Here is a 26,387-nt window from a genome sequence, read left to right as displayed (position 1 = left end):
CCGTGTTAGCCAGGATGGTCTCGATCTCCTGACCTCGTGATCCACCTGTCTCGGCCTCCCAAAGTGCTGGGATTACAGGCTTGAGCCACCGCGCCCGGCCGCAACTGTTCATTATACGATGACTGTTGTTCTTCATTCCAGTCACTCTTTGTAAGAAAGGGCTCACAGACGCCTTGGCATCCTGGTCAACTTTCTTAGCATGTGGTTTTGCTTTCAGTATGTATTTACAGGTGATATTTGATACCTACCTTTGTTCTTTCCATGTTTTCCAAAGCCATGTAGCCACGTGGTGCTTGTTGCTGTTGTTTTTGTTGTTTTGTTTTTGAGACAGAATTTTGCTCTGTCGCTCACGCTGGAGTACAGTGGTGCAATCTTGGCTCACTGCAGCCTCCGCCTCCCAGATTCAAGTGATTTTCCTGCCTCAGCCTCCCAAGTAGCTGGGACTACAGGTGGGTGCTACCACTCTTGGCTGATTTTTTGTATTTTTAGTAGAGATGGGATTTTGCCATGTTGCCCAGGCTGTTCTCAAACTCCTGTGCTCAGGCAATCCTGAACCCACCTCAGCGTTCCAAAGTGCTGGGATTATAGGCATCAGCCACCACACGTGACCTACCATGTTATTCTTTCTCTTTCTTTCTTTCTTTATTATTTTATTTTATTTTATTTTTTTGAGACAGAGCCTCTCTCTGTCAGCAGGCTGCAGTTCACTGTGACCTCCACCTCCCTGGTTCAAGTGATTCTCCTGCCTCAGCCTCCTGAGTAGCTGTGATTACAGGCACCCATCACCACACCTGATTAATTTTTGTATTTTTAGTAGAGATGGGGTTTTGCCATGTTGGTCAGGCTTGTCTTGAACCTCGAGTGATCCACCTGCCTCGGCCTCCCAAAGTGCTGGGATTACAGGTGTGAGCCACCATGCCCGGCCATATGTGATCCTTTAAATGTAATGAAGGTGCCCGCATTTTTTGTAAGTCAAGTGCATCCTCTCTCCTGTGAGCTTTTCATGCATCATCTTTGATCCTTTACAAAAACCTTCCCAGTGGAGGTTCTATTTTTATGTCCATTTTGCAGATGAACAAACTGAGGCTCACAGAGGACAAGTGGGTGCCTTGGCTCCTGGCCAGTAGCTGCTGGAACCAGACTTGGACCCATATCTGCAGGTCTCTGCAGCCCTGGGTGTTTCTTGATGGCCCCAGAGGACCTATTCACCTGGGGAGTGGTCTCTGGGGAGGGGACAGTAATAGGAATGCCAGTCACAAGCACCTTTTCACCATTCGCTATGCAACTTGAGTGTGAGCTTATTCACCTGGCATATCAGACATCACAAACAGGCCTGGTTATTGTTCCCACTCTACAAATGAGGTCATAGCCATTTCAGCAGGAGCCCTCAGAGAAAGCTGTCCAGAGAGGCCTCAGAGCCGCCAGGGCGACCTAGCAGAAGCTCTGGCCTACCAGGGTGCACCGCTTAGAAGGTGGTCTGAGAAGGCAAGAACTGGGTCTGCCCTGGTCACTCGGTGCCCCCAGGGCCTTGTATGGGACCTGGTACACAGTAGGTGCTCAATAAATATTTGTTGAACAACCTAATGATTCCCCTGAGGCAGGAGATGGTCTGGATGGCAGCAGGTGGCCTCAGGGAGCAGCAGTCAGGGCACCGGCCCCTAACTCCAACCCCCTGTCTGCTCTGGGGCAATGCAGGAAGGACATTTCAGGTGGAATTGAGTGCAAGGTTCTGGAAGGCAGGAGGCTGCGGCAGGAGAGGTCGTGGAGGAAGGGCTGAGTGTTGTAGGGTGGTAAGGGGCTCCGGCGGAAGAGGAGGCTGTGAATGGGTGGGGGAGGGCTCCTTCTGGCTACCCCTAGACCCACCAGAGGGGCAGGCAGCAGAGGAGGGTGAGCTGGAGGCCAGAGGGGCCAGGGAAGACGGACAGGGAGGGCACGATGCCTCTTGCAGACTCAAAACAGCCTGCCTTCCCCATCCGCTCCCTCCTGCTTTCCCCAGGACTCCTTTTGCCCCCACACCCCAGTCTCTCTGTAGCACCCTGTAACTCCCTCTTGGTGGTCCAGCTCTTGAAAGCCTCTCCAGGCCTCGGGCTCTTTAGGAAGCCATACCTCTCCCCCTCTGCTTCCTTCATCTCGGCGTCTTTGTACCTCCGCGTCTCCAACTCGGCCATTCTTCTGCTTCCTCCACCCGGGCATCGCCTTGCCTCAGTCTCCCCCCCCCCCCCCACCGCCCTCGCCCCCTCTGCTTCCAGAAGCCCGCGCCTCTGGCTTTCCCACCGCCCTTTCTCCTGGTGTCCCCGGCGTCTCTCCTGTCGGTCCTGCCGCCTTGATCGGCCTGGGCTGTGGCGCTGGTATCTCCGGCCTGGGGTGTGGGCGATGGAGGGGGGTTCGAGAGGCGCAAGGGAGGGGCTTCCCCACTCCTCCGCCCCGGGGCGCCTGGGGAGACTCGCGTGCCAGTCACCTGCCGGTTGGGGCGCCGGCTTCGCGCCTATGCACTCCACGTGGGCGCCCCGTGGCGCGCCTTTGTCTCTACCGAGCCTCGAGGGCTAATTAGATTGGGCGGGGACGGAGGTGGGGTGGGAGACTGGGCAGCTGTTCCCATTCACTGCGCCGAGGCCGCCACTCCGCCGGCAGCCCCGCGCAGGCCCGGCCCCTAGTCACGTCTGTTGAAACCGTTCCTTTGGCCTCGCCCCCACCACCTCGGCAGCCCACCGGCACCTTTGTACGCGCCGGCGGGGGCGCCCTGGAGCCCTGAACCGTCCTACGGGGAACAGGGGGTGGGGGGCGGGGAGCGGCGCGGGCCGCATGCGAGGAAGGAATTTCCTGGGCCACTGCGATAATGGGAACAAGAAAGATTGAGGCTCAGAAAGCCAGAGAGAGACGTGTGAGGAGGAAGCGGAGAGGGTGTGAGAAGCTGAAGAGGGGGCCAGAGCGCCAGCGAAAGAGGGGAGCGCGGGGGAAGGAGGAAGAGAAGGAGAGGAGGAGAAGAGAGGCGCGGCTGCTGGGCGCGCGACGGCAGCGGGCGGAGGAGGGGAGCGGGCGAGAACCTGTGCGCGGGGGAAGCCAGGACGGAGGGCGGCACGGGCAGGGGAGGGTTGTCGAGTGGCTGCGCCCGGGCTGTGCCGAGGAGCCCGCGGGGGCGGCTGGACCGCGGGCCGCGGGAATCACGGACAGCGCGAGGCGGCACGGTGGCCCCTCTCCCTGTGCGGGGCTGGGGCGCGGAGGCGGCGCGGGCGCATTCTTCGCCTTTTCTTCCTCGGGCTCATTCCGGCCGATCGATACCTGCGCTGGACCTGCCCCCGCCGCTAATATCTTTTTAATGAGTTCGCCAGGCTTAAAGCGAGCGCGATCTGCCCTCCAGGGCGGATTTTCCCCCGGCAGATGTTTCGGGAGGAGGAGGCGCGAGGAGCTCCCGGGAGGGGGACAAATCTCTCCCTCCGAGGGGGAGAACAGGAGACTTTCTTCTAAAGTTCAAAAGAAAGACGGGCTTTCACTCGGCCCCCAAAAATGTATTTCTCGGCGGACAATGGGCTTCTTTCTGCGCCTCTGAGAGCCGGCGGGGCGAGCGGGGCGGGGACCCGTGCGCTTTGGTCCGGCCTGACCGACTCGCACCCCCCACCCCTGCACCCAGGCAGGGGCCCCAGAGCTAGGGTGCAGGAGCCGCGAAGCCGGCAGCTCCTCCGAGCGTCCCCCTGAAGCGCACTGTCGCAACCTGGCCGTCCCGGAGCTGAGCCCCGGTGCACCGGCAAGAACGAAAGCGTCGTGCGGGCTGGGGCGCGGGGCCGGGGAAACCCTGGGCTGTCCCACACGCCCCCGGTCTCATAGGTGCCTCAGCCAGGCCGAAGGGACACGCGCTGGTGCCTCGAGGGGAGGCCGGACGGACCTCTGGGCTTGGGCCCCGGCCTCCTTCCCCTCGGCGCTCCGCCCTGCGCGAGGCAACAAGTAGAAATTAGCCGACCCTGGGTGGCTGCCGGGCCCTGAGCCTGTCTCGCCCGCCCCGGCCCGACCAGCCCTCCGGATCGCCCCCTGCTCTTCTCCTCCACTTCCCCTTCAGTGTCCCTCCGTGGGGCCGTCGGCCTGCCGCGGCGGCCCTCTCTCGACTCCCGTGGGCTCGGGGGAAGGGGGTACCCGGGCGGCGAGGATGACCTCCGAAGAGCCGCGGCAAATTGATTCGTTCCGCCCGGAGCCGGGGCCGCGTGAATGGGGGACGGGGCGGCGGCGGCAGCGGCGGCGATGAGGATAAAGATGTTCTCCCTGAAAGGGGGAGGGGGCGCGGAGCGGGAAGCGGGGCCATTCACTCCTGGCCCGGCCCCTGGGGAAGCCGCGCCGAAGAAAGGGGGCCGAGGCCTATTCAAGTCCTACGAGCCGCCCACAATGGACCGATATACTGGGGGCCTCTCTATTAACGCCCATGAATATTAAAGAGATCGCCAAGTGGCGGCCAGCGGGCGAGGGGGGCGACAGTGCCTGCGAGCTCCGGCCCGGCCGAGGGGAGGGGGCTTTTGCGCGAGCACATTCCGCGCCGGGGCCCCGCGGAAAATGACAAAATGACATGGGTCATCCGCTGGGAAAGCCCGGACTGTTTCCCCTCGAAATCTCCTCCCGGGGAGATGCGAGCCCAGGGTCTTGCTCCCTATTTCAATGCACCTTGAGACTGGGCGCTACCAACAGGCTCCTTTTTCCCCGGGCGGGGGTCCAGGTGGGTTTGCAGCTAGACCAGAAGCACAAAATGTGAGCACAGTGAAGGTCTGGGCACACCAGCTGGGAGGCTGTTCTGGGCTCCGCTTCCGCCCCGCTCCCAGCACTGCTCCCCGGGTTTGACGGTCCGGAGGAGAGGAATGGGACTCCCTGGCCGCAGTCCGAGCCCGTGGTCACTGCGCCAGCGGAATCCAAGCCTCTGACTCTAAGCCGAGGTTCAGGACCCAAACGCTGCGCCCCAGCACGGAGGATGCACCGACCTGAGGGCTTCCCGCAGTGGGACCTGGCCCTGGAGAGGGCAAAATCCTCGGGATTGTCGTGGGGGAAAGTGATCTTACCCAAAGTGAGACCAAGCAAAGAAACCTCAGTTCACAAAGTGCAACTCAAACCATTGCACAGACAGGGACCCTGAGGCTCAGAGAGGAAAGGGGCAGTCCACCGGACACACAGCACTCCTTATCCCCCTTTGGGTTGCTGGAGGAACTGAGGTCGCTGTCGGGGCTTGGGAGCTGCCGCAGCGCTTGGCTCCTGGCAGCGCTCCCCGAGGTCGTCTCCCTGGCTCCCAGCACTTTCTCCTCTCCACCTAGGTCTTCCTAGAAGCCAAGAAGTAGGCGCAGGTGAGGGTCCCCTGCAGGAGCCATCGACTGCATACCTCCCCTCAGACTCGAGCTCTGGCCAGGGAGCCGATGTGACCCGCCGGCTGCGTCGGAAAATGAGTGGAGGGTTCGGGGACCGTAACCCACCTCCCTCCTCAGCAGGGCTGCCCTCTGCTGGCGCCCTGCCCAACGGTCCTGCCTTCTGCCAGGTGTTCCCTTCCCTGGGCGCCATCCTCGGGCGGACCCGGGCGCCCGGTCTGAAGGCCAGCTACCGCCGCCTTCCTCCCTTTGCGTGCCAACGGGGACGGGGGATGCCGGAGACTACTGGCAGGAACTGGGGACCAGGGGTCTGGAGTCTGGCCGCCAGGTGTGAGGCCCTCTTAGCCCAGGCGCGTCCGGGTGGTGGAGGGGCCTCTATGCCATGGGGCGTTAGCACAGGGTCTCGCTTATGGGAGGTCAGCTCGCTGTCCTTCCACCCAAGTCCTCCGCGCTGCGGAGAAGGTGTGGGGAGTCCACACCATCCAACGGAGACTAACCCGCGAACCTGACCCACGCCGACAGGGTCCAGGCACCTCGGTTAGTGGCATCTGAAATTGTAGCCTTGTGGTGGGAGCCAGAAGTGCGGCAGGTGGGGTGAGCCCCCTCACCCAGCATGTCAGGGCCTGGGGTCCGAGGCTTGAGGCTGACGCTGGGGAGCGGAGAAACCTGCAGGAAGCGGGGGCTTTCCGCCCGGCTCAGCAGCTCCCTGCTTCGGGAGAGGGGATCGCTGGGCTCCGAGGTGCCTCAAAACCGCTGCAAAGCAAGTCTACTCCTGGGGTGATGGGCAGGAGGAATAGAGGGGAGGAAGGGAAAGAAGAGAGAGGCAGAGGAGAAAGACAGAACTAGGAGGCAAGAAGGAAGGGGCGCCGCAACGCCACGGGCTTCCCGAAGTTGCAGCTCAGCAAGGAGCCCCAAGGCCGAGTCGCAAGCCGAACCCGCACTGAGGCCTCTCGCGGAGCTGCCTGCAGTTTCGGAGGGACTCCGCTCTCAGGCACGCCTGCTCCCACGTAGGAAGGGTCTCGGGACCCCTTTCAATCCCCCTATATCCCGTAGGAAATTCTTTTCCCAGAGACAGGCTGCCAGTGCGATTCCCGTCCGTCCATCTCGACCCCGACCTGGCCCCGCAAGAGCCAGAAGCCTGGCCGCCCACGAAGCTGTCTCAGGCCGGGACCAGCCCCAGCCCCGACGACGGCTGCAGCCCCGCCTCGGCAGCCCCGTGAGCCCGCGGAGGAGTTTCGCACTCGACTGCGCACAGGGAGCGAGTTAGTGCGGCCCGTTTGAAGCGAAGCGCCGGCTTCAGCAGCGCAGTCTGAGCAGGGGATCCGCGTGGCAACTGGGGCTGCGCGCGAGCTCGGGGCGATTGTGGTGGCCAGGGGAGTGCAGGCCGGGGAGTGCAGGGCCGCTCCCACACGCGGGCCCTGGCCAGGGAGGGAGAGCTGTGCCGGGCTGGGCCGGCCGGCCGGGGCAACAGAGGAAAGGTGAACGCCGGGTTGGGCCAGGCAAGTGAGCGTGGATCCGGCCTGAGGGGAGCGCGGGGCCCGAAGCCAGGCGTCCCCTCTTGTCCAGCCCGTTCCCTGGAGTCCTGGCGAGCCTCGCCGCACCCCCTCCCCTGCTCCGTCCCCTCCTCTCCTCACAGCCGGCTGAGTCTCCCTCCCTGCCCGGCGCTTCCCACGGGGAGAGAAGAAAAAACAGGAGGGGGAAGGAAGGACCAGGAAGGGGAGGGAGGAGTGGAGGGGGACTGTTCGGAGCGGTCCGCGCGCCCCCGCCCCTCGCGCTCTCGCGACGAAGGCTCCTCAAGCCCGGCCTGGTACAACAAGTCTGTCCTCCGACGTCAGGGGGTCATTAATAACCAATTAGGAGGGTCACTGCGGCTCCTATAAAGGCGCTGAGATTTTGCCAAGGGGAAGACGGCCCCGGCCGAGTGTGCGAGAGGCTAGCGCGCGTCTGAGAGCCCCTTGCTGCCGCTTCCCTGCAACCACCCGCCTCTCCCCCACCCCGCACCCCCTGCACCCGCCTCCGCCTCCACCCGCGTATCTCCACCCGCCGCGCCTCCTTTGCCATCTCTGCAGATTTCACCATCTCTCTTCCTCTCTCCCCCTCGTTCACTTTCCTCCCAGTCGCCCCCTCACCTCCCGCTCCCTCCTGTGTCCTCCTCCTCTCCGTCCTCCCCCTGCTCTGGTTCCTTCTCCATTGCAGCCCTCTCCTCTCGCCCCTTGGGCTCCCCTCTCGCCCGCCCACCTCCCCCGTCGGCCCAGCAGTCCCCCGGTGCCGGGGAGTTCCGGGCCGCCCATGATGGGCTCCGTGCTCCCAGCTGAGGCCCTGGTGCTCAAGACGGGGCTGAAGGCGCCGGGACTGGCGCTGGCCGAGGTCATCACCTCCGACATCCTGCACAGCTTCCTGTACGGCCGCTGGCGCAACGTGCTCGGGGAGCAGCTCTTCGAGGACAAGAGCCACCACGCCAGCCCCAAGACGGCCTTCACCGCCGAGGTGCTGGCGCAGTCCTTCTCCGGCGGTGAGTCAAGCCGTCGGGGCCCGGCGCAATCCCTCCTCCCGGCGACCCCCATTCCCGTCCTGGCGATGCGCGAGACGCGGCTGGGATACCCGGCCTCTCTGCTGCTTGCGCCAACCTGGGCGCTCCCGGCGCTCCGTGCACCTCAGTTTCCCCATGGGCCAAACAAGGACGCGAGCCACCAAGCCGAGGTGGGGCGCGGGGCAGCTCCGCAGTCCACACGGCTCAAGGACCGATCCCGGCGACCCCGTCGCTCGGCTCCCTCGCCCCCGCCGGCCCCTCCCTTCCCCTCCCGCGCTTGAGCTGGCGGGTTCCTGGCATTTAAAGCCTTACTAGGCGTGTAATAGCAGTTGACTCAAAAAGAAGGGGTTTTAAATTCATTTAGTTAACTTGGGCTTGACCTGCGAAAGTTCCCACTTAAACCAAGAACTTTAAAAGGCAGCCGGGGCTGGGGAGGGGGTGGAGAGAGGGCGGACGGGGAGAAAAAGCCGCGGGGAGAGCGGGGGAGAGAAAGAGAGAGCGAGAAAAGTTTCTTTTCTTTAAGATGTCTCAAGTTCTTATTCCTCATTCATCAACCCGCAAACAATATCTTTCCCTGGCTCTGGCATCTCTGCGCGTCGCCCTCTTTTCCCCCTTTACGATTTCTGTTCCTCTCTTAATTTACCGTGAAGACTAATTCCACTTCCATTCACGCTATGTCAACCATCTAATCCCCCCTTTTTGTAAGGGGAATTCCTCGGCCCCTTTTAAACAAGTCCCCTCCGCATTGAGCTACAATTTACTGCTACAGCATTCTTCCAGGGCTAATGAATTTAGAATTAGCAATTTCTTTCGAATGGAGCCGAATGAATGCGATCACTTTAACAGCGTGACAAATTGCCGGCCGCGCCGCAATGGACACCGTTTAACCCCCCCTTTCAGCCGGCCCGATCGCCGGGTATTTTCCCAGGTAGCTTAGAGGGGAACCTTGTAAGACATGGAGGCCGCCCCTCTACGCCTGGCAGCTCCCAGCCCCGCCGCAGAGGCCCGACAGGAGAACCCTCGGGGAGGTGAGGGCCCCTGCGGCTCCTCCCCGCCCAGAGGGAAGACATCGGGGTTTGTCTGAGCCCGGGCGCCGCCCTCCCTGGCACCCCACGGCCTGAGAGCAGAGAGGGACTCGGGCGCGCCCGAGGTCACACAGCGAGCGTGGAGCCTGGCCAGCTGCCGCGGGTGCTTCTTTGGCACCTCCAACACCTGCCAGCCCGAGGTCTGTCCCCAGCGCTGATCACGGCCTGGCTCCTCTGCCAGTGCCCGGAGCCTGGACGCACAGTGGGCTCCCGGAACCCGACTAGGCGAAAGAGGCTCCGGTTGGCCTTCACCTCCTTGCAGGACCTGGCCTCAGTTCTCCCGTGCATAAAACCGCTCCCTGCGGTTGGCTCATTAATTCTTAAACTTATCCGGGGCAGAGGGCAGAAGAAGTTGTGAATGCTTTGAGAATTCGCGGAGAGACTAAAAACCCGCTTCTAAAAATGATCCCCAACACGCCACTCGCTTTCCAGGGCACGGAGGGTCCCCAGGTTGCAAACAGAGGAGAGGTCTTTGAGCCTCTGCACATCCGACTGCCCCCAACACCCGGGTGGCTTCTCTGGATTTGGGGCCGACTTGGGTTTGGCCGGTCTGGGCAGGACCGAAGCCGGGGTCCCGGCGGGGAAGGAAGGGCCGGTCCTCGGCTGCCTCCGGCTCTGACCTGTTTTCCTGGCCCTGCCGCCACAGAAGTGCAGAAGCTGTCCAGCCTGGTGCTGCCGGCGGAGGTGATCATTGCTCAGAGCTCCATCCCTGGCGAGGGCCTCGGCATCTTCTCCAAGACGTGGATCAAGGCAGGCACCGAGATGGGCCCCTTCACCGGCCGCGTGATCGCCCCGGAGCACGTAGACATCTGCAAGAACAACAACCTCATGTGGGAGGTATGCGCGCGCGGGCTGGGGCAGAGGGGCGCAGGGACCAGCGAGGGGAGCTGGCCGCGGTGGGGACTGCGATGTCCAGCCATGGCCGCTTCCACCGGGCTGGGAGCAGCCAACACTCCCCGCCTGGACTCCCCCTGAGCCGGGACTCTAAGCCACCCGACCTTGGAGCTGGCCCCACCTCTAGGCACGGAAAATCCGACCCTCCTTCCTCGGGACACCCCGGCAGAGCAGGACTGTGGTTGGCTCCAGTTGGCAGATGAGGGCACTGAGACCCAGAGCAGTCAGGTGGCTTGCCCAGGGTCCCCACGTGCCCTCCCTCCAGGCTACCCACCAGCTACTTATATTCTTTCCCTGGCCCCAGAAGCAGCCTGGGAAGCCCCTCAAGGCCAGCCCTGGGCTGGGGGTGAGGTGGGGCTGGAAAGGAGAAGGCCTGGTGAAGGTAGAATGACATTCACGATGACTGTGGCTGAGCTGGCACTGACTCAGCTTCTGTGTCCCCAGCCTGCAGTCACGGATGACCTCAGCAGCCCATGCCTTACTGTTCCCTTTTTACCCAGGGAAACGGAAGCTCCAAGAGGCTTCCATCCTAGGCCTTTCCACCCACGACAGTGCCAGTGCCAGGGAGGGCCACCCCTGTGCTTCCTCCTAACCTTGCAGAACGGGAAACCAGTGTGCCAGACTGGTGCACACTCTTCCTAATCCTATTCCCTCACCTGCTCTCCCACTCCAGGCCCCTCCTGGCGGACCCTGGAGAAGCCCAACTTTATAGACCTGGGGGATGGCCCAGAGGCCTCTCTTGACCTCATCTTCTGTCTTCTCTGGAGGGCTGGGCCACTAACCACATTCTCCAGTTGCTGAGTCAGGAAGTTGGGGTCAAGTAAGACCTCTGAGTGGCCTTGGCAGCTCGCATGAAGGGGTTTAGGCCAAACTGGAGTGCCACAGCGAGCCAGCCCTCCTCCCTGGGCTTCAGGATCCTCCCTCTCTGAGGTCCTGGCTGATGTTCCCAGTGCCATGGGGAGCACCTCTGCATCCCTTGAAATAGCTCAGGGCCACTTTGTCTGAGCAGTGATCCTTGGAGACCCTTTTCTTCTGGGGGTAGGGAGGACATGGCATCAGGAGCGTGTATCATGGTCAGCCCATAGGGCCTTGGAGACTGACCCCCTGTGGGCCACTTCCAAAAGGGTAGCCTCAAGCAAGTCCCTGAACCTCTCCAGCCTTCCTTTCCTCAGTGGGAAAATGAAGCTTTATCCGCTTCCTGGGGCTGTTGTGAGGATGGAGAGTGTGTGTGTGGAAGTGCCTGGAAGATTGTACACATGGCATAGCCCTGCCTTACCTGGTCCTTGATCCATCTGTGCCCAGGTGTTCAATGAAGATGGCACGGTACGCTACTTCATAGATGCCAGCCAGGAGGACCACCGGAGCTGGATGACCTACATCAAGTGTGCACGTAACGAGCAGGAGCAGAACCTAGAGGTGGTCCAGATCGGCACCAGCATCTTCTACAAGGCCATTGAGGTGTGTGTGTGTGTGTGTGCACTGTTGTGTAGGGACCAGCTGGTAAACCCGGTGTGGGGAGGGGTGCAGGGCACCGATGTCCAGGAACCACAGTGGACAGAGGGGGAGCTGACACTGGCCTCGCTGGTTTTGCTCAGGCCATGGGGCTACAGCAGACAGGTGGTCTCCAGACACCCCTCTCTCCAGGTGTGTGACCTCCATGGGAAGCTTTCTGCTGCAGATCAGAAAGGATAGGGCTCTCAACTTGATGCCATTGGGAATGTCACGAGCATCCCAATAGTGAGGTCCCTGGATGTTGGCTGAGGGTGTCCCGATGTTCAGGGGTCACAGAGACACAGAGAAGCAAGATGCGGAGAAGCAGCCCAGGGAACGAGTTGGGGTGGGAGAGAGGGTATGTGTCTGCAGCCATTTAGCGGTCTGATGGCCCTCATTCTGCATGCATGGGCACCAGTGGCTTACGGCTCATGACTCCAGTCTCAGCGATGGCTTCCCGTGTGTCAGGCTTCTCCCAGATGCTGGATATGCAGTACAGTATTTAATCCCCACACGGCCCCAGGAGGACGACTCTGTGATTATTTACAGTTTACGGACCAGAAAACCAGGTCTCCCTTGGTGGCAGCAGACTTGGGGGTTTTGCAGGCCATCTGGGGAGAGTGTTAGCACTAATAGCTGCACTTCCTGAGCCTTCTCAGAGGAGACAGACAGGGCCAGGAAACAGGCTGAACATGGTGGCTTATGCCTGTAATCCCAGCACTTTGGGAGGCCGAGGTGAGTGAATTACCTGAGGTCAGGAGTTCAAGACCAGCCAGACCAACATGGTGAGACCTCATCTCTAATAAAAATACAAAAACTAGCAGGGCGTGGTGGCGGGCGCCTGTAATCTCAGCTACTGAGGAGGCTAAGGCATGAGGATTGCTTGAACCAGGAAGGCAGAGGTTGCAGTGAGCCGAGATCACGCCACTGCACTCCAGCCTGGGCGACACAATGAGACTCCATCTCAAAAAAAAAAAAAAAAAAAAAAGACAGCAGGTAAATATCACTTCCTGTGGTGTGGCAGGGATGAGGCTGAGCCAGGAAGGTTCATAGGAGAATGGGAAGAGGAGGGCTTCCTGGTAGGGCAGTGCTTGGGCAGAGGCAGAAAAGATCCAGGTGTCTGGGCAGTGGCGGAGGGTACAAACCAAGCAGAGAGGTGGTCACCCGGGCAGGCCCACACTGGGACCCTCCAATGACAGCGTCCTTTGGCGGGAAATCTGGCCCAGAAGTAGAGGGAAGTTGCCCACCTACCCACTGGCTGCTGGGGGTAGACTGGTAGCAAGTGCTGTGCAGAGGCGGTCAGGCGCTTCCCACCACACTTCTCTGCTCCCCTTGGGGTGGGGCTGGGGCTTGATGGAGATTTTCGGGTGTTCTAGAGGAGCAGAGAGCGACTGACCTTCAGTCCATGTTCCATTTTCTCCCCAGGACTCAGACCCTGAAGCTCTTCCTAAGACCCCTGGGGGTACCAGGGCCTAGTAGCTTCTGGGATAGGTTCCTTTGGTTGTCTCTGAATAACAAGGCCCTAGGGACTCTCCCAGAGGTGACGGCAGGGGGACTAGCCTGGGTCCCAGCTGAGAGGTGGTGCTTGAAGGAGCAGGAGGTGGAGGATAAAAAAAAGCTGAGCGGTTCCTGGATTGGGTTTCAAGTGAGGTAAGACGGCTGTGGGGCGGGGTGCAGAGAGGACTGAAGGTAGTGCAGGCCCAGGACAGAGGTGGCTCCTTGACCATCTGGCTGGGCCACCGCATCCTAAAATTGGCTTCCAGTGCGGCTGAACCCCACATCTAACAGAATGCACCCTTCCAGATCCTCACCCCACCACCCTGTCACACACATCTTCACCTTCATACCCTCCTTCCCAGCCATCCTGATACAGATGTGATGGAGGGCTCCCACCCATCCCCTCACCAACCCCATACGCACACACATGCCCACACATGTGAACACAAGAGACGGACCAGAAACGCCTACATCATTTTGGCAAGAGGGCTCCAGGCTGAGGCAGATGTGGGGACTGGAGTCTCATCTCGCTGTGCAGGTCACACCGGCTAGAAGCCAAACAAAGTCAGGAAACATGAATAGACATTCAGACAGAAATTCAGTCCGAGGGCAAGGAGGCTGAAGAATATCTTCAGGGAAGCAACTGAGTTTATAGGATTAGGAAAAATGGTCCTCTACATTCGATCAGGAATTTAAATTGAAAAAAGAGGATCAGGCAGAGAATGGTGCCTCACGCCTGTAATCCCGGCATTTTCAGAGGATGAGGTAGACAAATCACCTGAGGTCAGGAGTGTAAGACCAGCCTGGCCAACTTGGTGAAACCCCATCTCTACTAAAAACACAAAAACTAGCCGGGCGTGGTGGTGGGTGCCTGTAATCCAGCTACTCCGGAGGCTGGGGCAGAATTGCTTGAACCCAGGAGGCGGAGGTTGTAGTGAGCTATCAGCAGCATTGCACTCCAGCCTGGGTGACAAAGCAAGACTCCGTCTCAACAACCACCACCAAAAAAAGAGGATCAGGGCACACACACACACACACACACACACGATATAGGTATAGATATGTGATAACATATGTGACATAGACAGATCCACCAGTATGGCTGTCAATGCTTTTACAGAGTTAGCAAGACTTCTGAGAAGGGACTGTTTGCGTGAATGACAAGGAATCAAAATGCTACCCATTTTACTTTTAAAGTTGGATATATTTTTTGTGGTGGCAGATTTCTCAAATCATTTTGTCACAATGTCAGATTCCACTTACGAGATAAATTGTGTGTCTGGGTGTATGTGGCCACCCTCGAGATGAGGCCGAGGCTCAGAGCTCACACAGCCCTTGTGGGCTAGACCAGAAGATGCTGCTGTTCCCCAGGCCACTCCCTGGACGACTTGGGAATCAATCGGCTGTTTATTCTGTGTGTGTGGGTGAGTTAGCCAAGGAGAAGGACCTCTGCTGTGATGTTTTCTTAAACTTTCTGCCACTCAGAACTGCCGCTCATATTTCATAACAGTAACCCATTACTTGCCAAAAATAGTAAGGAACATCTTTATTCAATAAGCAGAATATGCTATTGCTGCTCTAAAACCTTCCATAAGTACAAAATAACAGCCTTCTCAACAGAGACGAAGGCAATGGGGTTTTAGAGCTCAGGTAGTCAGTGGAAGCGCCCCAGCAGGGCGTGCATCTGGTTGGATCCACTGATGTGACCCCTGGGGAACCTCCCGGCTTACTCCAGTCACAGAATTGACTATAACTTCAGGTGCCTAAAATGACAGTTCTAGAAAGTACCTAGCACATAGCAAGTGGCCACTAAATGTTGAAGGATTAAAAGGGTCTTAGCAACTTTTTAATTTTTTTTTTTTTTGAGATGGAGTCTTACTCTGTCGTCCAGGCTGGAGTGCAGTGGTGCAATCTTGGCTCACTGCAATCTCCGCCTCCCGGGTTCAAGCAATTCTCCTGCCTCCCAAGCAGCTGAGATTACAGGCGTGTGCCACCATGCCTGGCTAATTTTTGTATTTTTAGTAGATTTCACCATGTTGGCCAGGCTGGTCTCGGACTCCTGACCTCAGGTGATCTGCCCGCCTCAGCCTCCCAAAGTGCTGGGATTACAGGTATAAGCCACTGCCTCTGGCCAACAACTTTTAAAAAAATAGAATCTGCTAAGCCCTCAGAGTGCTGCTGTCTGTTACTGTCCTCATTTTTATCATGGTGAAACTGAAATGTTAGGGAGGTTACGGGAAGTTGCTGAGCTGCGATGGGAACCCAGGCCCATCTGAGGCCAGAGCTGGAGCGCTGAGTCACCATACCATGTGGCCTCCCTGGCCAATATCTATTTGCTGGAACTCTATTAATTGGTGTGTCAGGACATCTGTGGTACAATGGAAATTGATGTTTGTCCAGATGACATTGAGATCCTTTTACACTAGGGCTTCAGACCCTGTGGAGAAGGGGAGGGTATTTGCAGTCTCCTGGGAGCATGTTCAGTGGCAGGATATGAATTTACAGCAGGAAAACAAACCAAAAATTCTCTCATTTCCAATTTATAATAAAAATTGAGAAAGTGGGGCAGGACAGACCTTCTGGGCTGACAGGGCCCAGAGAAGCACGTTGAGAGGGCATGTCCATTTGTCAAGAGACTCAGGCACTGGTATTCCAGAGTTCTGCTGATGTGGGTTTTGTGGTACAGGACTCAGTTCCTTTGGGAATTGCTTTGTTTGTTTTGTGTCCTGAGCCTTTTCCTGCTCCCCAAAAAAGTGAATGACCAACTGATCCTGCTTCTCCGAGCCCCAGCAGAGAGCCCCGGCCTGCCAGGCCAGGCCTGAGTCTCAGCAGTAAAGAGTGCTCTGCCCAGGGGGCCTGGAGGGCATGGTGGCTGTTCTTTGCATCCAGGCAGTCAGCTGGTGGGACCCCAGGAGCCTCTGCACAGTGATCCCAGGGTTCCAGGGAAGAAGCTGCAGGTTCCTGGGTTTCCTGGGTTTGATTAGAAGGTTGTTGATGGCGGATGCCTGGGAGCCGGCAGACACCAGAGGCCTGGGCCCTGGGCACAGAAGGGCTGAGAGAGACTCCCAGTTCCCAGCCTCTGGGGAGGTGGGGTTGCTGGCTTCTAGCTGTCTGGAAATACATGTCATTCTCAATTCCAGCAGGCTTTTTGTTTTTTTTTTCTTTTGGAGACAATCTTGCTCTGTCTCTGAGGCCGGAGTGCTGAGTTCACTACAACCTCTGCCTCCTGGGTTCAGGTGATTAAACAATTCTCGTGCCTCAGCCACCTGGCTAGATGGGAGTACAGGCACGTGCCATCACTCCCAGCTAATATTTTTTTTTTTTTTGAGATGGAGTTTCGCTCTTGTTGCCCAGGCTGGAGTGCAGTGACGCCATCTTGGCTCACCACAACCTCTGCCTCCTGGATTCAAGCGATTCTCTTGCCTCAGCCTCCTGAGTAGCTGGGATTACAGGCATGCACCACCACTCCCGGCTAATTTTGTATTTTAAGTAGACACAGGGTTTCTCCATGTTGGTCAGGCTGGTCTCGAACTCCCGACCTCAGGTGATTCGTCGACCTCGGCCTCCCAAAGTGCTGGGATTACAGGCGTGAGCCACTGAGTCTAGCCATTATGTTCTTTTTCTTTTTCTTTTCTTTCTTTCTTTCTTCCTTCCTTTCTTTTTTTTTTTTTTTTTTTGAGACAGACAGGGTCTTTCTCTGTCTCCCAGGCTGAAGTGCAATGGTGCCATCTCGGCTTACTGCAACCTCTGCCTTCTGGGTTCAAGAGATTCTCCTGCCTCAGCCTCCCGAGTAGTTGGGACTACAGGTGCATGCCACCACACCCAGCTGATTTTTGTATTTTTAGTAGAGACAGGGTTTCACTATGTTAGCCAGGCTGATCTCAAACTCTTGACCTCGTTATCCACCCGCTTCAGCCTCCCAAAGTGCTGGGATTACAGGTGTGAGTCACTGTGCCCGGCCCCATTTTTGTATTTTTAGTAGGAACAGGGTTTCACCATGTTGGTCAGGCTGGTCTTGAACCCCTGGCCTCAAGTGATCCACCCACCTCAGCCTCTCAAAATGCTGGGATTACAGGTGAGAGCCACTGCACCCAACCTGTAGGCTCTTCTTAATTGATTTTCTTGCTTTTAAAAAAAATGTGTGTGTGTGTACAGAAGTAATATGTGCTCATTATTTTTTAAAAAGCCAGAGGCGTGATGTAGATGGCATCATGCTACTCTCCATGAACCTTAAGTCAGCATTTTAAAATAGTCTCAAAATGGCAAACCCTTCAGGGGAAAGACAAGCAGCAAACCAGCGACAGTGGCTGGCATCCAGAGTGGCAGAGAGTGACTTCTCATTTTATACCGCGTTATATGTTTACACAACTTGGTCCGTATGTCTGCATCGCTGTTTTAAGTTTTAAATTCATGGCTGGGCGCGGTGGCTCAAGCCTGTAATCCCAGCACTTTGGGAGGCCTAGACGGGCGGATCACGAGGTCAGGAGATGGAGACCATCCTGGCTAACGTGGTGAAACCCCGTCTCTACTAAAAAATACAAAAAACTAGCCAGGCGAGGTGGCGGGCACCTGTAGTCCCAGCTACTCGGGAGGCTGAGGTAGGAGAATGGCATGAACCTGGGAGGCGGAGCTTGCAGTGAGCTGAGATCCGGCCACAGCACTCCAGCCTGGGCGACAAAGCGAGACTCCGTCTCAAAAAAAAAAAAAAAGTTTTAAATTCATTAGTAAAATTAATGTTAGTACATTAAAAGCATTCTTAGTAAATAAATGACTCACCCTTATGCTGCAATTGTTGCCATCAGAGTTCTTATTTTATTTTATTTATTTATTTTTTGAGATGGAGTTCCACTCTGTTGGCTGGACTGGAGTGCAGTGGCGCGATCTTAGCTCACTGCAACCTTTGCCTCCCAAGTTCAGGCGATTCTCCTGCCTCAGCCTCCTGAGCAGCTGGGATTACAGGCGCACACACCACGTCCGGCTAATTTTGTATTTTTAGTAGAGATGGCGTTTCACCATGGTGGCCAGGCTGGTCTCAAACTCCTGACCTCAAGTGATCTGCCCGCCTCGGCCTCCCAAAGTGCTGGGGTTACAGGCATAAGCCATTGCACCCAGCCTACTGTTATTTATTTTATATTTCATAGTAGTTGTTTTCAATTAAAATTAAAAGGGTGATGTTGGCTTAGTATTTGATGACCCCCAGGCCTGGAGCCTGGAGGTGGAGTTCCACTGGGGGCTGGCTGAGCCTACCATCTCATCCCACATCTGTGCTGGAGGATTTGGCTTCTCTTCTGGGGGAGATGGGGCTGGGAAGTGGGGGTACCTGCATGGGGCTGGTGTCCTTGGAGCATTCGGGCCCAGGCTGTGTTCTTGCTGGACACTGACGGCAGAACCCTGGTCACCGTGGGCTTCCAACGAACCAGCGGCCTCTGCAACTCTGCTGGCTCAGCGAGCACTCCTGCGGAGAGCTGGACGTGCCAGAAACCGCTGCCAGCTTCTCTGAGAGGTTGGTGGGCTCCAGGAAAACAATCACTGGTGCTTCCACGTCTCGATTATGCAAAGAGCTTTATGCATATGGCTCCGCTGCACCCCAAAAACCACTCAGTGAGGCCATGGCAATGTGAGCAAACAGGCCCCACATGAGGCAACTTGCCCAAGGTCACTTGCTCAGCAGATGGGGAGCCTAGTGGACCCCAACATGTCTGACTCCAGACTGGGCAGGAACTCTCTGTGGAATGTCTTCGGCGGTCTGGGGGAGGGTGCTGATTGCTTTGGAAGAACCATGACATCAACGTGTCTGGTTTCATCCAAGAGTGGAAGCCAAAGGTCAGGACAATGTTGGAGGTGACTTACAACAAGAGTCTTAGAACTGGGGGGAACTCAGGGACCATGTTCCCTGACCCCCTCATTTGAGGAGCACAGAAAGGCAAAGTGACTTGCCTAAGGTCACACAGGGACCTGGTGACAGAGGGCTCATCTGCACCATCTCGTAGACAGATTTCCTTCACAATTAATTTATGTTAAATATTTCAATGCCATCATCTTCTTTTCTGGGAGGTTCACAAAACCTCTTCCTTCTATCCCGGTGAAGTCTGGAAAAAAAGTAGAATTTTTTAAAATGTAAAAAAACAAAAAAAAAAACCCCACCCAAATCAGAACCTCTTTCTTCTCTGCCCCTTTCCAGAAGAGGCCTCCGCCTCTGACCTGCTGGCCTCCTGGACAGTGGCCATGACTATGAATGAGCAGAGAGGTCACCAGGACTCTTGCTGTGGTGCCAGATTGTAATCTGTCCACTTTCTGGGAGGCACCATCTAACTTTCTGTGGCTTCTGGGACTGCACTTGGTGTTTCCACGTTGACTTCTCGTCACTTACCGATCCTAACGCTCGCCATGATGCCCCGTGAACCATGGGGGCATGAGGAAATGGATGTGGTGACTCTAGGCTGAGTCTCAGGAGGATGGCTGTCACCTAAGCCCCCTCACACCCTCCTGTTTGCACCCCTTCTCTTTCGACCTCCCCTTCTTCTTCTTCTTCTTTTTTTTTTTTTTCTTGAGACAGGCTCTTGCTCTGTCACCTAGGCTGGAGTGGTCACCCAGGCTGAAGTGTAGTGGTGCAATCTCAGCTTACTGCAACCTCTGCCTCCTGGGTTCAAGCAGTTCTGCCTCAGCCTCCCAGGTAGCTGGGACTATAGGCATGCGCCACCACGCCTAGCTAATTTTTCTATTTTTTTTGTAGAGACAGGGTTTTACTATGTTGCCCAGGCTAGTCTCAAACTCCTGGCCTCAAGTAATCCACCTGCTTCGGCCTCCCAAAGTGCTAGGATTACAGGCATGAGCGACCACGCCCGACCTCCATTTTCCCTTCTTTGCAAGGGTGAGCAGAGCTTGCTGCAATGGTCTGAGGGTCTTCCAGGCTCTGACCAGAGGAAGGAAGACGTAGTGAATGCCAGAGTTCTGAGTGTGGGCTCTGCAGGCTGAACCAAACAGACACAGAAGGGGCCTTGTCTCTGACCACAGAAGTCAATGCGGGATCCTGGCCTGGTTTCAGACACCTCTAGATGGAATCCCATGTGATCTTTTGTGCTTCAGCTAATAAAGGACCCTCCAGGAAAACAAACCAGCTGTTGCCGGGGGGTGTCTGGGTTTCTCTGGGCACATCAGATAGTGGCCCCCAGGGGCAGGTGCCAAGGCCAGCACTTCCAGGGGCCAGGACTCGGGATAGTGATAGGCTGTCCTTTCTCTCATATGCCCTGCCTGGCTAGGGCCTGGAGCTTCCCCACTTGGGAGGGGTAACTGGCTTCCATGAGAGGTCTGGCAGGCCCCTTGGGATGTCCTGGAGCGTGTGGTGTTTATGGCCACTACCACCCCAAGAGCAGGCCCCTTACACCTCCCTGGATCATCACTGCAAAACCCTCTGACCAATATCCTTTGCCATGAGCCTGGGGCAGGTCCTCCCTGAGAGCAGCAGAGCCCCAAAATCACTTGTGGGGTTCTCTGTCATTGACCTAGGACGCGGTGAACTGGACTCTGTGTAAGACAGTGTACCCCAATGTTTCTTGGGGTGGAGGTGTTCATCCATCCGAATGCTTCTTTTTTAGCATCTGCCATGTGCACAGAGACACTCAGAGCCCTGTGCTTGGTCGGGAAGTACCTGTGATGTGGGGTTTCTATGGAAGCTTTGGATAAGAGATGTTTCCAGAACATTATCCCCTCAGGGTGTAGCCAAGTACCCTAGGGTGCCCCACAGCCCACAATTCTTGGAAACATCTGGCTCAGCCCTGCAGCCCCGGGGGCTGGCTGACTCTAGTTCTCCTGCGTAAGAATTGCAAAGATTTCTAATTTTCCATCTCCCGTTACTTCTGCTTGCTGTGAGGTGTCCATTCTGGTGCTGTCAGCTTAGAAGCTCTCCTGTTGGCCGGGCACGGTGGCTCAAGCCTGTAATCCCAGCACTTTGGGAGGCCGAGACGGGTGGATCACGAGGTCAGCAGATCGAGACCATCCTGGCTAACACGGTGAAACCCCGTCTCTACTAAAAAAAAAAAATACAAAAAACTAGCCGGGCGAGGTGGCGGGCGCCTGTAGTCCCAGCTACTCGGGAGGCTGAGGCAGGAGAATGGCATGAACCCGGGAGGCGGAGTTTGCAGTGAGCTGAGATCCGGCCACTGCACTCCAGCCTGGGCGACAAAGCGAGACTCCGTCTCAAAAAAAAAAAAAAAAAGAAGCTCTCCTGTGGCCAGAGCATGGACAGAGATGGCCTGGGCAGGGAGAGGGGGACAGAGGGGTTTGACACCCCAGGGTCTTCTGTGTTTATGCAGCTTGCTGGGACAGCTCAGTGGAAATGGGCCTGTGTGGCTTTCTCAGGGCTGAGACTGGGTCCAGGTCTCCTGACTGTGAGGGGGTGCTCAGAGACCCCCAACTCTCACCTCCCAGCTGCTGCCTCCCTGACCTCCTCTTGCCTCCCTCTCTGCAGATGATCCCACCCGACCAGGAACTGCTGGTGTGGTACGGAAACTCACATAACACCTTCCTGGGGATCCCTGGTGTGCCTGGGCTAGAGGAGGACCAGAAAAAGAACAAGCATGGTAGGTGTTCTCCATGGGGCCACTGAGACACAGACCCATGGAGAGGGGAGCCCAGGGAGGGGAGAGAGAGAATGAGAGAGGCAGGGAGGTTCTTGACCTCTGGGGACCTCAGTTCAATGTCTGGCAGCATTGAGCAGATAAGACATACAGGTCCAAGGAGGCTGAGGCCCCTGGAACTGCCACATGGGCCGGGCATGGGTGGGAGATGGTCCTCCTGCTTCCTGGCCAAAATAGACTGTCTGGGGGGTATGTCGGGGAGACCAGAGAGGCAATGAGGTGTGACAGGAGAAGAAAGGAGCTGGGCAGCAGGAGCCTGGATTGAGTTCTAGTTCTGCTGTGCAATCTTGGAAATGTCCTGTGCCTCAGTTTCCTCATCTGTAAAGGGAAGGTCCTAGGCAAGATAATCTCTAAGTTCCCTTCTGGTTCTGACAACTTGTATATTTCCTTGCCCTGTCGCTGATGTCTGGTGCAGGGTCTGGCACAGAGTAGGTGTTCCGTATAAGACTGTTGAAGGCAGGCAGGACAGACTGTGCCTGTGTGTGTGTGTTGCGGGGATGCTGCCCATCACAGCAGAGACCATTTGCTCAACAACTATTTCTTGCCAAGAACTGGGCTAAACCTTTGGCAGACATCATCCCACTGGATCTCCATAAAACCTCTGTGTATTTTTTTCTTTTTTCTTTTTTTTTTTTGAGACTGAGTTTCACTCTGTCACCCAGGCTGGAGTGCAGTGGCGCGATCTTGGCTCACTGCAACTTCTGCCTCCCAGGTTCAAGCAATTCTCCTGCCTCAGCCTCCCGAGTAGTTGGGATTACAGGCATGCACCACCATGCCCAGCTAATTTTTGCATTTTTACCAAATATGGGGTTTTGTTATGTTGGCCAAGCTAGTCTTGAACTCCTGACCTCAAGCGATCTCCCCACTTCGGCCTCCCAAAGTGCTGAGATTACAGGTGTAAGCCACCGCACCTGGCCTGTGAAATTTGATTATCCATATTTTTATTTAATTTATTTTTGAGGCAGGATCTCTCTCTGTCGTCCAGGCTAGAGTACAGTGGTACTATCTTGGTTCACTGCAGCCTCAACCACATGGGCTCAAGCTATCCTCCCATCTCAGCCTCCCAGGTAGCTGAGACCACAGTCATGCACCACCACACCTGGCTAATTTTTTACATTTATTGTACCAAGGGGGTCTTGCCATGTTGCCCAGTTGGTCTGGAACTCCTGGGCTCAAATGATCCTCCTGCCTCTGCCTCCCAAAGTGCTGAGATTACAGGCATGAGGTACTGTGGTCGGTGGTCCTTATTTTTGGAGGATGAACCTGAGCTGGTGAGCTACTGTTTTTTAAGTCCTTGCTCTGCAGCTGATGTTTTACAAACATTAATTTCTCTAGACCGGGCATAGTGGCTCATGCCTGTAATTCTAACACTTTGGGAGGCAGAGACAGGAGGATCATTGAGCCCAGGAGTTCCAGACCAGCCTGGGCAACATAGCAAGACCCCATCTCTACAAAAAATTTAAAAATTAGCCAGGTGTGCTGGCACGAGCCTGTGGTCCCAGCTACCTGGGAGGCTGAGGTGGAAGGATCACTTGAACCCGGGAGGTCGAGGCTGCAGTGAGCTGAGATGGCACCACTGCACTCCAGCCTGTGTGATAGGCGAGACCCCGGCCTCGAAAAAAAAAAAAAAAACCTTTTTGGGCCAGGCGCTGTGGCTCACGCCTGTAATCCCAGCACTTTGGGAGGCCGAGGTGGGCGGATCACGAGGTCAAGAGGTTGAGACCATCCTGGCCAACATGGTGAAACTCTGTCTCTACTAAAAATACAAAAATTAGCTAGGCGTGGTGGTGCACACCTGTAGTCCCAGCTACTCGGGAAGCTGAGGCAGGAGAGTCACTTGAACCCAGGAGGCGGAGGCTGCAGTGAGTGGAGATCGCGCCACTGCACTCCAGCCTGGCGACAGAGGGAGACTCCGTCTCAAAAAAAAAAAAAAAAAAAAAAAAAAAAATCTTTTTTCACTGATCCTTACCAGGCTTACGAGGGCGATGTTAGTAGTACCTCCATTTCAGGAAGGAGAAAACTTGAGGCGCAGTTCCGTCGTACACAGTAGGCACTCAGTAAATGTTTGTGGAATGAGTTAATGAAAAGTTTGGGGGTGGGGGTCATCATAGTTGCTCCCCTTTACGGAAGGCCTGCTCCAATCCAGGCATCTCTCAGGCACTGGCTAAGGCAGGTCGGATGCTTAGCGCTGAGACCTTCCATAGACGTCTTTTCTCATCCTCTCGGGCAACCGTACGCCCGAAGAGGCAGTGCTAGGTTTCCATTTTACAGATGAGAAAGCTGAGGTTTAGGGAGGCTGAGTCGCTAAGTCTCCGAGGTCTCGCATCGCGATCGTGAGTCCAACTCCTATTGGATCCCCCAGCAGGGGGACCCTTCGCTGTCCCTCCCGTCCGTCTGCCACCGTCCAGGCAGCATCCGCCCTCAGGGTCGGAACCCCCCGGGCGGGGGGCGCTGGGGGCCCGGGCCGCGGGGCGCCGGTTCTAACGGGGCTGCTCTCTCCCCTTCCTCGTCTCCCTTCTCCCGCCCCGCCCCGCGGCCAGAGGACTTCCACCCAGCGGACTCGGCGGCGGGCCCCGCGGGCCGCATGCGCTGCGTCATCTGCCACCGCGGCTTCAACTCGCGCAGCAACTTGCGCTCGCACATGCGCATCCACACGCTGGACAAGCCCTTCGTGTGTCGCTTCTGCAACCGCCGCTTCAGCCAGTCGTCCACGCTGCGCAACCACGTGCGCCTGCATACGGGCGAGCGCCCCTACAAGTGCCAGGTGTGCCAGAGCGCCTACTCGCAGCTGGCCGGCCTGCGCGCCCACCAGAAGAGCGCACGCCACCGGCCGCCCAGCGCCGCGCTGCAGGCACATTCGCCCGCGCTGCCCGCCCCGCACGCGCACGCGCCCGCGCTCGCCGCCGCAGCCGCCGCCGCCGCCGCGCACCACCTGCCGGCCATGGTGCTGTGAGCGCGCCCGCTCCCGCGCCCTCGCCCGGTCCCGCGCGCTCCCGGGCCCTCGGCGCCCCGGCCCCGCAGCGCGACTCGCCCTCCCGCCCCGACCCCTGGCCCGGCGCCCCCGCGGAGCCCCGCGCGCTGGGGCACCCCCGCCTCGGCCCGTGTCGCAGATGAGGACACTGAGGGCGGCATCCCTCACCCAGGCCACGCAGCTGGTGCGGCTACTCTGGGAGGGGGTCCTCCTGCCTGGCCTCGCCCCCATCTCCCTCCTGTTATAGAACCGGGCGCCCAGACCGGCATCCCCCTCGTGGGTGCCAGGAGAGCGGAATTTAGAGCCCCGAGGACCCCTCAGCAGAGGAAGGGGAGTCCCCGCCTCCGCCACCGAGAGTCCTGTGCTTCGGAATGAAGGGAGGGCGACCTCCTTGTCCGGGTGCGGCCGGGCGCGGGGCTTGTGGGGGCGGCACCTCCTCTTCCGGCCCCTGGGACTGGTGTCCTGAAGTGTCGGGAGTCTTTACGCAGTCTTGACAGGTGCGGGCTACTGGGGTCCATCGGCAGCCGGAAGAGACCCGGAGAGACCTGCATCTTCTGGGCCCTTCTCTCCTTTAGGCCAGCTTACCCCCAAACCTGGCTCCTGGAGATGGATGCGGAAGGAGCTCTTTGCAGTGCACCAGGCACGTTGAAAGTGGAGGCACAACGGAAATCCTCTGTAGGACCCCAAGCAAGACCCTGCACCTCTTTGGGCCTCAGTTTCCCCATCTGTAAAATGAGGGAGTTGGACCAAAGCCCCCTCCCGTTCAGCTGTGACATCATGCCTTGGAAGGCGAAAGTTCCCCCCAACCCCTTCCAACACACACACTTAAGCGAGAGGAGGGCAAGACTGGAACTGCTGCCCGGGAGGTTAAGGTGGCTTCTGTGGCCAGGAAGCACTTCCGAGCTGTGCCCAGTCCCAGGAGTTCTGCCCCGTCTGCCCACACTTCCCTCGGTCCCTGCCCATTTCCTCCAACTGCGGCCGTGCGCGCCCTCTGGTGTCGCCTCTCACACTTTGCAGTCATTTACCAGGATTCCCGTGGGGCGTTTTGTAAACTAAAGAAACTATAATATTAATGAAAAGTATAAAATGTATAGAGTTTTCAAGAAACTGTGTTCTACTTCCAGAAAATGGTCACTTTAACCTTGTAAATATTTATCTAAAATGATATTTACAAAACTGTGATATATTATTATTTGATTGTATATGTACAACTGTAAATACATTTGTACCTCTCTTGTATTCTAAAATAAAAATTACTTGGAACATTTATCATTTAGCATCTGAATGGGTGGACACTTTTATCTGTATGAAGGAAATATAGAAAGTGTCTAGAAGCTGGAAAGGGGCGGGTAAGAGTTGTTCCACTTGCTGGTGTGTACAGGAAAATTTTCTTTGTCACAACTGGGGTGTCGGATCCCAGTGAGATGGGTCACAGTGCAAAGCAACTGGAAATCTTGAAAGGGGCTGGGCAGATTCTGGTGTTTTCCAGCTGGCTCAAACATCAGTGCCTTACTTTGTAACTTCTCCCAAGTATTTACTTTTCTTTTTTTTTCATTTTGATGGTCAAGCTGAAGATGTTCAAGCAGCCAGTGGGAATGGGCCAAGATGGCCACCAAGTGCCCTCCCAATGCCTAGACTCTCCAAATGTTCTGGGCACCCATTTCCAGACCCTCTTGAAGAAGACCAGGAAGCAGGAAGGCCTCTAGTTAAAGCCAGAGGGCTTCATGGTTCCTATAGGGCCAGGCTCACCTCTCCTCTCCAGGAAGGAGGTGCGTGCAGGGGAGTGTGAGTTCACACCTGTGCTCCAGCATGAACCAGCTATGAGGGTGCCATCTTCCAACCTGCTGAGTGTGTGGCTCCCTGGCATCCCACAGGTACAACTCTGCATCTTCATCCAACACACACGTGCACACATGCACACCTGCAGACACTTGGGAATTCACACTTGGACAC

At 56.9% G+C, this 26,387-nt stretch overlaps 1 protein-coding gene across 1 annotated transcript; it reads left to right on the top strand.

Moving 5' to 3' along the window:
• Window positions 1-7,565: 7,565 nt before the first annotated feature.
• PRDM12 (PR/SET domain 12) lies at window positions 7,566-25,701 on the top strand. Its single transcript, XM_023217221.1, has 5 exons — window positions 7,566-7,842; window positions 9,592-9,782; window positions 11,142-11,297; window positions 21,295-21,406; window positions 24,004-25,701. Exons 1-5 carry the CDS (start codon window positions 7,620-7,622, stop codon window positions 24,414-24,416), a joined length of 1,095 nt encoding a protein of 364 aa, XP_023072989.1. The 5' UTR covers window positions 7,566-7,619; the 3' UTR covers window positions 24,417-25,701.
• The last annotated feature ends 686 nt before the right edge of the window (window positions 25,702-26,387 follow it).

Source organism: Piliocolobus tephrosceles, chromosome 14 (assembly GCF_002776525.5).
Source record: "Piliocolobus tephrosceles isolate RC106 chromosome 14, ASM277652v3, whole genome shotgun sequence".
Lineage (NCBI taxonomy): Eukaryota > Metazoa > Chordata > Mammalia > Primates > Cercopithecidae > Piliocolobus > Piliocolobus tephrosceles.
Note: the sequence above shows the minus strand (reverse complement) of the source record. Positions and strands in the feature narration are given on the sequence as shown.